We start from the raw sequence: 11,544 nt of genomic DNA on the forward strand, positions 1-11,544 counted from the left end.
AAATTCTTGACAAAATTTTGCTCCCAAAATATTGGCTATTATGAAATAGCAAAAACCAAACCAAAATAGCCAAACACTTAAAAAAAAAACTTAGAAAACATTTTTGAAAGCAATATTCTAATTCTCCTTTATGTGTGTGTGTGTGTGTGTGTGTGTGTGTGTGTGTGTGTGTGTTTATGTGTCTATCTGTCTCTCCCTATCTCTCCATGTCTCTGTCTCTTTTCTCTCTGTGTCTGTCTCTCTCTGTCTCTTCATGTCTCTGTCTCTCCATCTCTCCCTCCTCTCTCTTGTTTCTATTGTAAGGCTCCAGACACCTTCACTTCTCACCCGCCAATTAGACATCAGGCAATCAGTAGAGAGGTACAGCGGTAACTTAGTGACAGCCAGGCGGCACCTGTCTCTCATGATGTCTCACTAGACTCTCACTAGAGTCTGCATAGGATTGGACTCAGGGTTCTACCCCAATAATGATAGAATGCTTTCATATTCCGTGTAAGCTATGGTGGCTCACCTCTCTCCCAGGACGCCTAGTCTAGGTCTACTGGTCCCCACTGATGTGACATCCACCAAATGGTCTCTGATTATTCAAACAAACAACCCTGCTCTATTTCCAGTCCAGTGTCTGAAAGAGAGTGTTAATTGGCCCTGCAAAACAGGTAGGCTGTAAACAGGTGTAAACAGTGAGCCTGCCAAGTCTGCTGAGAAGAAGCCCCTGATGTTTAAATAGGAATGGATGTGCTCTTCCTCACTGGGGTCCAGCAGTGCTTTCAACCTTGACCTGCTGGGAACACCTTTTCTCCAAGTGACAGGTAATTTAGCTTTCTTGCTAAGTTCTGGGGCTCTCTGGTGGTGAATTATGTATGGTGCTTCCGTGAAACAGACACCTGCCCCACTGAGAGCCAAACCAAAGCTCATAGATTCCTTAAAGACCTTAGATTAGATAGAAACCACCTTTCCCCCTAGAAAAGTCGTCAGGTGCCAATCACCTGGCCCTCCCTTTCCTTCGTGATTTCAGAGATGTGAGTGCTGCTGAAAACAGACTGGTTCTGCGGACACTACTCAGGCTGCTTTTTCTACTGTCTAAAAGAGTCTCGATGCCTTTTTAATTGTTGGAGTAAAGTTGTAAATACCAAATTACCGGTGCCTGCTCTCCTATCCACATGGATCTTAATTCACTATACTGCATAAATAAAAGCATCATATTGATCAATCCCTTAAAAGCAGCCTTTTGTTGTTGTTTGGTTTTTTTCCCCCCGTTGGTTTTTTTTTGTTTTTGTTTTTGTTTTTGTTTTTTTGGTGGTGGTGGTTTTGTTTGTTTTTGAGACAGGGTCTCTTCACAAAGCCCTATAACCCCAGCTGTCTTGGAACTCACTGGAGGGTCTTGAACTCACAGCGATCTGCCTGCCTCTGCCTCCTGAGTGTTGGGATTAAAGGCATGCACCACCACACCCAGCAGAAGCAGCTTTTGAAATGAAAACAATCATTTCCCACAGTATGCAGGCATATGGTGTCATTTGGGAGACATAAAATTTCAGTGTGAAAAATAAGAAATAAAGTCAGTGGTGTGGCAAAATTCCTTATAGACACCCAAAGGGGCAAGACACAGGACTGGACCTTCGGGAAAAGGCTTTAAAGAGCTCCAGATGTGCAGTGGGAAGGTGGAGGGAAGTTGGGTAGGAGGCAGGCAAGCTTCTCTAAAATAAGCCGCAGGAAGTCCTGCTAAGGCGGTACCTAGCCAGCCAGACTTCTCAAATCAGACACTGCTGGGGACAGGCGACATGGCCGATGTTCAGCCATCTTGTCAGAACCTAGGTTCCTATTTCTCCAGAAGTCTGCCATTCACCAGAAACTAGCTGATCTTGTCATAGGTTGGCAGTCAGATACCTGTTGTGGTTTATTGTGGGGGCTGGTCATTCCAAACCCCCGAGCTACTCCTTTTCGGGTGGGACTACTGATAAAATCAGATTAAAGGCCAGCTGCCTGCGAGCAGCAGTTCTGGGAGCTTTTTCCTGACTAACCAGATCCTTCACGACTTTCCTGGAATTTCTCTCCTGCACTTAGCAGCTGTAAAGGTAGATACCTACCTGCTGGAGCATTCCAGAGTTAGGTATCCATAGCAACCCTTGCTTACGCAGATACCTATGCCTCTGTGCCTATAAAAACTCTGAAATTTCTCAATAAATGGGGTTTGATCAGAATGCAGACTTGCCCCCTTCTTCGTGTCATGTGTTCTGTCCCTATACAGGAAAATTTTCCTCCCGAGTGTTAGTCGAACCCCGGCGGGGCAGAGCAAGAGACGAGCCTCAGGGCAACTGAGAATCTGGAACCTTAGAAGAGCCTGTGTATTCTTCTATTTTGATGCTCACTATGAGTCATTCGTTCTGGCGGCAACGTGAGAACGAGGCACCTACACAGTAAGATGCATTGTCTCAGGAGAGCTGAGTGCAGTGGGAAATCTGCTTGGGGTGCTGAGAACCTTTCAGTCCAGCACTGACCTTTGAACTTATTTTCCTTCCTCTGGAAGGGACATCAGAAGCTACTCCCCAACTTCTCGTCAGTCAGAGTCCAGGAAGGGAAAGATGATCACCCTATGACTCGAGGGCAGGCAGGTCCACTCCCATTAAAGATGGATATAAATGGGGGAGGAGCCCTCCTGAGATGAACCCCTCCCACTGCCCCAGTGCTCCCATCTCCCCACAGAGAGCAGGCAGTGGAATCTCATTAGAAATCTAATACAATAAAGACATGCAGATCTTAAGGGTGGGCGAGGAGTGCAAATCAAATTAACTTCATTACTTTATTCTGCACCTCACAGCGTTTCTGCCAACGGACAATTGCATTAGATCAGTGGGGCGATCAAAAGGCAAAACTCCCTGGAAATTCATTGTCTAAAGCCAGACTAGGGGCAAGGGAGTCCCAAAGGAGGAGGCAGGAGTAAATTGAGTTGACCCAAGACATAAATTTATGGTATCTATCCACACTTGTGTGAGGCCTTTTTGCTTTTCAGCTCCCAGGTCAACTTTTGTTAATGTTAGCTATGCAGACAGGACTGGGAGGAAAATAAACCCTAACACAGCTATAAAGACTCACTTAAGTTTTAGAGCCTTACTTCTTACAATGTTTGAATTTCACAAAACCTTTAGAACTGCTTAATAAACGCACGTGTGTGTGTGTGTGTGTGTGTGTGTGTGTGCGCGCGCGCACACACACACACACACACACACACACACACACACTCACTTTGCTGGAAGAATTCAGGACTTCATGACAATACCTCAAATATAGAGGAAACAGACATTTAGAAGGGAAAAATATAAGCATCAAATAAGTGGTATAAATATTTTTTTTTACAAGAGAACAAGTACAATCACAAGGGATGTGTTCTGAGAATTAAAATACAGAAAAGTGTGATAGCAAAATGAGCTGTGAAACAATCAAGCCACCCAGCAAGAATGAGCCCAGTGAGTTTCTAGTGCTGTTTTCCCGCTTGAGCACAGGGACGGGCTGGTTCTTAGCTCCTTGCACTACGAGGTGTTAGGGCCCATTGGGTGAGATGAGCTTTGGCATTTTGCGGGAGGATGGTCTCAGTGAGGGGCTGTCTACATTGTGTTGGTCTCAGGGCATGTCCGCTGTGCGAATGTTGTGTAGGGAACTGCTCTTCATCACGGGTGTGCTGTGGCTAGCTGCAGGCCTGCCTCGGCTTCCCTACAATGGCGAGCTAACTGTTAACTCAAAGAAACCCCTTTCTTTACGAAGTTGCTTTTGGTTAAAATATTTCCTCACAGCAACAGAAATGAAACTGAAACAGAGGAGATATTGGGAACCCGTCCCCTTTCTCTCTGTTTGCTCCTCAGCCACCATGAGGTGAACAGGCCTCCCCCCACAGGCTCCTGACAGGCTCCTGGTACTGTGCTGCCACAGGCCAGAGCAGAAAGGTCAACGGATCAGAGTGAAAGCAAACTGTGAGCTAGAATAAAGTTTCCCTCCTTATAAACTCTTTCTCTTGGGTCTCTGTCACTGCAACAAAAGGCTGACAAATACAATTGACTTTGAAATAACCCACGCCAGAAAAGAAGGTGGTCCTCATTTGAGTCCCCAGAAGCCACATAATGTGGGGATAAAAAAGGGACACAGGAGCCAGGTTAAAAAAAAAAAAAAAGCTCCCAGTGACCAAAGCTTTGTCTTAATATTTTTAAGGCTTTTAACTTTCTGTTCTCTTTTTCGTTGCCCTTAGCAACTGCACAAAGTTCACGGTCAGTTTATATGGACTGATTTGTAAGTGAATGGAGTTCTAGATAGGCTGGCACTGGGCAGGCACTTGAATCAAGCACAATTATGTTGGTAGAGTGGGGTGAAACAAATGGGGAAAAGAAGTTCTGTGTATGGAAAGGAGCGAGTAAGAGACATGCAGGAGACCACAGGAGAGAAATTAACAACTATGCATTAAAAAAAACAACAACAACAAATCTATCTCAACATTAAAAACAAAACAAAATCCTTTCATGGATTTCTTACAACCTTTGAGCAACAAAGCTGTAACTCAGAATATAAATGAAATTTCTACACATCCTTGTTCCACACTTTAGTTCTCAGAGTCTGTCTGTGGGAAGGATTGAGAGTTCAAGGCCAGTCTAGTGAGACCCTGTCTCATAAAAAGGAAAGAAAGGGGGAAAAAACCAAGTACACACACACAATGGAGCAAGGAAACCTGACAGTCTCTACCACCACCTCAGCCAGCTGATCTAGGTCCTTATGAATTCTGATACTTCAGAATTTTGGTGTCCCTGGAATAATAAAAATGACACTTTACCGCTGTGACCATGCTCTTAAAGACCCACAGCCTCAGTCTAATCATGAGGGGAAAAAAAATCCAACTGTTTTTAATTGTAGGGCAAAGTACCTGACCAGCACTCCAAAAAACTGTCAAGGTCAACAGAAATGAGAAACTGTCACAGCCAGGAGGAACCTCAGGCAGCTTGCTGAATAAATGGAATGCAGTGTCCTACACGGGGCCGGCAAAAAGACACCAGTTAAAACCACTGGGACACAGCACTGTGGACATCAGCCAATGTATGACCAGAGCCTCATTAACTATAGCAAATCATGGTAATATATTAATAATGGGAATGAGGGTATTTGGGTATATGGGATTTTACTGCTTTTTTTTTTCAATAGAACACAAATTGTCCTGGATAGCCTGGCTCTGGTCTCAAAGAACTTCCAGTTAAGTTAGGAAGGATTCGGAGGTCTCTGTATCTCTTCTGTGCTCTTCGAGCTTGCAGAGTAACTGAGGAACTTAGGAAATCATTACTGCTCTCATTGGAAATAACTGGAGTGACATTATACTAGCGTCTAGCCGCTGCTCACTGCTGAGCCAGGCTGTATTTCCAGGTGTAGCTACTACTGTTCCTCTAACACCCACCTAATGAGTGGCACACAGTATTCTCCTGTGGCCACTACACACGCATCACTCACTTCATTTCACACACAGAACACTTCAAGTCCAAATATTCACCACACTCTACCAAGATCACCGTAGCTGATAAAACATCTGGTAGTAAAGGCCTTTCTAGAATTCCATTCAAGCCACATAGACTGATGAATTTTGTATAGTTGCCAAAGACAACTGGAAAAGAAATATAGGATTGAAACATTTTTAAACTTAAGACAAAAAAAAAAAAAAAAGAATTGCAACATTTGCATGATTAACCCAAAATTACAGGCATAAATTAGTATTATTTTTCATGACTTTGGGACTACAATTTTTTTTTCCACACAAGATTTCTCTGTGTTGCCTTGGCTGTCTTGGACTCACTTTGTAGACCAGGCTGGCCTAAAACTCAGAGACTCACCTGCCTCTGCCTCCCCAGATCCTGGGATTACAGGCAAGTGCTACTGCACCTGGCTGGGACTCCAACTTTTAAAGCTAGTTTCATGGAGAAAGATGAACTTTGATCAGGCACTGTTAAGGTAGTAGTGTACGGGGGCGGGGGAGATTGCTCAGAGGTTAAGAACCTGGCTGCTCTTCCAAAGGTCCTGAGTTCAATTCCCAGCAACTGCTTATAATGAAATCTGGTGCCTTCTTCTGGTGTCCAGGTGTACAGGCAGACAGGACACTATCTACATAATAAGTAAATAAATAAACCTTTTAAAAAGAAGATAGTAGTAGTGCATGAACATGGTTACAAAGTACAACTCAAAAAAGTTGTAGCATAGGTAGATGGAAAGAAGTAAAGGGCACACAAGGGTTTGCAGACTGGAGGATCTCTGGGCAACTAGGGCCAGCATCGATGGAGGCCACCAAGAATACTAGGGCCAGCATCGATGGAGGCCACCAAGAATTTCTGATGATTTTAGGACAAACTGATTCATGAATCAATCTACAGCATTTCTACCTACATATACATGCATATATACATACACACATATACAGCTACACGTTTCTGGCCTTATGTAAATTATGTAACCCACCCATTGACAATAATACTAAGTATCTATTTATTATCTAACTAATTACTCCAGAGACAGTAATTTGATAGGCAGGATATCCTAGGACATATAGGACCTGACAAAAATACTAGGGGGAACTGACTATACACATATAAACAATGTGATTTTTAAAATTCATGATCTCACCAAGTGTGGTGGTGCAAGCACTTGGAAGGCAGGGCGAAGGTAGGAGACTTCAAGGCCAGTCTCAGGTACACGAGTTAGAGACTACCCTGGGCAACACAAGGGCCTGTCTCAAAACAAAACAAAAAACCATTATCCCTTGAGATGTAGTGGTTTATTGATGATGCTCTACAACAAATGGGTAGAAAATGAGAACAAGCATGCATTTGTTTGCTGTTCCATCATTACATGTGAAAATTCCATCAATGCCTACTCAAATTGAGGAACTATTTCTCTGTGTTCTTTAGTTTCATATATCCCATTCTTGGCTATCTTCATACCTCCCACCATAAGAGAAAGTGATTCTCTACTCAATATCCATGGCTTTTCAAAACCTGCTTGTATTAAAGAATATACACCATTTCTTCTGTATTTTCCTGATGCCATTTATTTGGAGCTGTTCAGATCCTCTGCATCACAGTAGTAAGCATGAATGCTGACTAGTGATTCCCAAAGGCTGCCACTACATTACACTGAGGAGGTCCACTAACAAAGGATTATTTAAAGTACACAGGAAAATGAAAATGCTATTGCATTTCCTGGTTAAGTTTAACAACTAGAACTGTACACTTAAACAGATATTTTAACCATAACTGCTCTTGAACCCCTGGGCTGTTATTTATACATTTCTAAAACACCGTCCGTCCTTCATCCTGGGCCTCACCCACCTTCCTTAGAGTACCTAAGGAGCACTAAAGGACGGTCATACTCCCATAACAAAAACCTGTCCCTTTCTGTTTTCTTAGCCCAAGTTCAGAAAATTTATTTTGTTAAAACAGTTTGATATCTTAAGCATTACTGAGCCAACGGGACATCAGAATAAAAGTTGTCTAAAGTTAAAGGTACAGTACATTAACAAACAAATGATCCTTAGTCACGAAGATATAAATGCAGAGTGGGATGGGGTAAGAGGAGAAGTAATCCAAACTATAACAACCAAGTCTTCAAACCACCTTCTGAATGGGGCTTCTGGATTGTTCCTTTCATCTTGTCACTTTAAGCTCCCTTAAAACGTATTCAGTGGGGAGTCACAGGAGGCAATGCACTGTGAGTTCTTGAAGTTATTACAAGGTATAGTCTGGCTAAGTTACATGTGGTTCTGTACTTATTTGGTAGTGACCTATGGTAAAGCAGGCTCAGTTACCCCACCAGTCAACCCCCTGGGAGCTATAATTTCCTCCATATCCATCACTGTTGTAAAAGCCTCCATAGCTACCTCCACCAAATCCTCTGCTGCTGCTGTGGCTGCCTCCACCACTGCGACTGTTGCTAGCCCGGCCGCTGCTGAAGCTGGAACTGCTGGCACCGCTACTTTGTCGATAGTCTCTGGCACCAAACCCTCCACTAAATCTGCTCTTAGAACGTCCACGACTGCCACCCTTGTAATGGTGTTCAAAAGCCATGTTTTCTAGCCAAGATGGCACTTCTTGTTTCGCTTCAACAAGAAGATCCAATAAATCTTTAGTAATATTTATGTTCCTCTCATTGAAGAATGAGGTGGCAAGGCCAAGGTTTCCAACACGACCTGTACGGCCAATGCGATGCACATATTCTTCGATGTCACTAGGCAAGTCGAAATTGATGACATGTTTCACATTGGAAATATCCAGTCCTCTTGCTGCTACTGCTGTAGCCACGAGAATTGGACTTTTTCCTGATCGGAATTGGTGAAGGGCCTCTTCCCTATCTCGCTGAGATCGGTCACCATGGATACTGGTACAAGCATATCCTTCATGGTATAAGAAATCTTCCAGAGAATCTGCACCCTTTTTGGTCTCCACAAACACCAATATCAGGGAATCCTTGCCTGTCGCATTCAGGAGGTCAAGCAGAAATGACCGCTTGTCTGCTTCTTCTACCCATACGACTTTCTGTGTGATGTTCTCAGAAGTAGACCCGACTCTTCCTACAGCCAGAAAGATATATTCATCCAAGAAATCCCGAGCCAGCATCTGTATTTCCTTGGGAAAGGTAGCGCTAAACATCATAGTGTGGCGGACACCTTTTGGAGGCATGGTGTCTTGCTCAACTATTCTTCGTATCTGAGGCTCAAAACCCATGTCCAGCATCCGATCTGCTTCGTCTAGCACCAAGTACTTGCAGAAGTCTAGTCCAATCTTTCCTCTCTCCATCATATCCACTAGCCGTCCTGGAGTGGCTACCAGTAAGTGACATCCACGTTCCAAGTCTCGAATCTGCTGCCCAATATCAGCTCCACCATAAACCACACAAGGACGAACTCGAGACCGGTATGAGAATTTCCTGGCCTCCTCATAGATCTGCACGGCCAATTCTCTGGTTGGAGCCAGGACCAAGGAGATTGGATACTGTTTGCGACGCCCATACTTTCCATTCTCCTTCATGGCCCTCAAAGCCTCACCTGGGCCATCCGTGTAGATCTGACTCAAGATAGGTAAAAGGAAAGCTGCCGTTTTCCCAGAGCCTGTTTGCGCACAAGCCATCAAGTCTCTTTTCTCCTTGATAATAGGAATCGCATGCTTTTGCACGGGAGTTGGGCGTGTATACCGAGTAAGCTCGATGTTTCCCATAATAATCTCTCCCATCTCAACATCACTGAAACTTTCAATATGCGGAGGGCAGTTATTCCCTGTCGCCTCAACCGGGATGTCATCGTATTTCTCAAAGTTAATCCCAGTATTGCCTCCAGAAAAGAGTTCCTGTTCCAAGCGTTCGCTTGGTGGGAGCGGTTTAGACCAGTCATCTTCGTCGGCTTTGTCACACCAGCGACTGTTCCCGCCCCGGTCAAACTTGCCAAAGCCACTTCTACCTCCACGGCTGCCAACGCCCTCATAGTCACTCCGCCCGCGGTCATCAAACCTTCCCCTTGATCCACTTCCACGGTCGCTGAAGAAGCTGGACTTGGCTCTCGTGTCACTCCGGGACCCGAAACTGCTGTAGGCATCCTTGTCCTTACTCCACCGCGAGCTGTCCTTGTCGTAGGACGCTTTCGTAGCTTCCCTGTTCCTCAGGTGAGGAGGGATGTAGCGCCCTTTGCTGGCTGTGCTGCCCCCGCTCTGGCTGTCTGGAGAGTTCAGGTCTAGGCCAGCCAACTGCTGGTCCAGCCCGAGCTCATCTTCCTCCACCACATGACTCATCCCTGAAGAGTACAGAGAACTCTGAGGTTTACCTCTACTGAGCTATGGTTTCACCGCAGAGGTCCTCTGGGGGAGAACGGCGTGTCTGCCGGGCGAGCTGGTCCCCAAAGACTGCTATGCCGGCACCGCGGGCCTCCCGTGCCTCTCACCGCCTTTCTCCAGCTAACGCAATGGCAATGGCTTCTGCCCGCGATAGCGCGCTGATTTCAAATCTCGCGAGACTTCCTAGTCAGGCCCGGCGCGCCATCGCCCCGCGGCGCGGTCACGGGGCCTTCCGCCCTCTCAGACTTACAGTCACAGAACGGCACTCGATTGGGGTCGTAATGGAGTTAGATGTACATGGCGACGGCCCGGAGCCCAGAATATCGATGGCTGTCCTGTTTTGCTTGAACTTCTTTCCCTGCACTCCGCGAATACCCTTGTCTTGGAAGTTCTCAAGATCTCGCGAGAACTCTGACCTCTAGCAGTGAGGCCTTAAAATTTACTGTGGGCCTCTTGGCTCCCGGTTGCTCACTAAGGCGTTGTCTTTGTTTTTGTTTTTGTTTTTGTCCTTCTTTTCTCTCCAGCGCTCCACTTTTGTCCTTAGTTTCCAAGCGGTTGGGGCTTCTCCGGTTGCGTTAGTTCTTGCTTCTCCAAGTGCAGTCTTTCTGAAACTGGAGTTAGGCGGAAAGAGGCCCCAAACCAAGAGGGCAGCGGGTCACGTGGCCACAGGTGTCCCGTGGAGTGGCCATTTTGTGCAGCAGGAAACGGTTGCTTGAATGCGGCGTTCTGTATGGGGGTGGGGGAGGGGGCGGGGAAAAGGGCGGTTGGTGGCCAGGGTGGGGTTTGGGGTGGGTGGGTAAAAGAGAGTAAAGAACCTGGTGGAAGTGGACACCCCACAATTACCTAGGCACAGCTTGGAGGGCGGTGACGGCTCAGTGGTAGCACTGATCCCACAGAATAAATGCAGAGAAGCCAGCCGCTCTGGGTTCCTTTCATCCAAATCAGCGACTGGACGTGTGCCTTGCCAGTCGACAAGTACCTGACGTGCAGGTGGAGGGTTCCTGCAGTGCTGCTCAGCATAAACAAGACATCCCGGGTGTTCTGCTTGGTATGGGGCAAGGAGAAAGGGCTTGCATATTACGAAATAACTCCAAAATGAGGGATTTGGGGCAAATTGCAGGTCTAAGGGATGGTATGTTTGAAATGTGTGCTGCTCGTTTTTGTAGAAGCTACTTAGGACCTGAAAGGATTGCTCAGCAGTTAAGAGCACTTGCTGCTCTTGCTGAGGAGGGGAGTTAGTTTTCCAGCAGCCACATCTGGTGGCTCATAACGGCTATTAATATTATTTCCGGAGGAGGAGTCTAACGCCCCTTTCTGGCGTCCATGAGCACCTGTATCCAAGCAGTACACAGGCAAAAAAGCAAGCACACACGTATACACTTAAATTTTAAGTGGTTTAATAATTGCAGCAGACGTTATTGTTGGTTTATTTCATAATAAACTTTCTACATCTTGCTTCTGCCCTATAAATAAGGTGTTAGTTTAAAATAGGGCCCCTTTTGTTTCACAGAAGCTTTAGAATTTAGGCAAAAATTATTGACCAATGTGAACACCGTATATTGAATATGGTGTATGGAGTCCAGATGAGAATGGGTGAGGATGTTTGTTTTGTTAATTCAACGGACAGGTGAAAATGAAACCAGTATACCCAGGAGAGCAGAGATCGAAAACGTAGACAAAAAGCGATGCCTTGGCCCATCAAGTCTGAGTTCTG

General features: G+C 45.5%; 1 protein-coding gene across 1 annotated transcript; it reads right to left on the bottom strand.

Moving 5' to 3' along the window:
- Positions 1-6,765: 6,765 nt before the first annotated feature.
- Positions 6,766-10,540, bottom strand: LOC311595007 (putative ATP-dependent RNA helicase Pl10). The gene has a single exon (XM_084777311.1). It carries the CDS (start codon positions 9,786-9,788, stop codon positions 7,809-7,811), a length of 1,980 nt encoding a protein of 659 aa, XP_084633437.1. The 5' UTR covers positions 9,789-10,540; the 3' UTR covers positions 6,766-7,808.
- Between the last annotated feature and the right edge of the window lie 1,004 nt (positions 10,541-11,544).

Source organism: Acomys minous (assembly GCF_964271855.1).
Source record: "Acomys minous genome assembly, chromosome: 1".
Classification (NCBI taxonomy): domain Eukaryota; kingdom Metazoa; phylum Chordata; class Mammalia; order Rodentia; family Muridae; genus Acomys; species Acomys minous.

Bases quoted from the DNA above. Each gene is read 5' to 3' on its own strand.
- LOC311595007 (XM_084777311.1), bottom strand. From the start codon at position 9,788: ATGAGTCATGTGGTGGAGGAAGATGAGCTCGGGCTGGACCAGCAGTTG.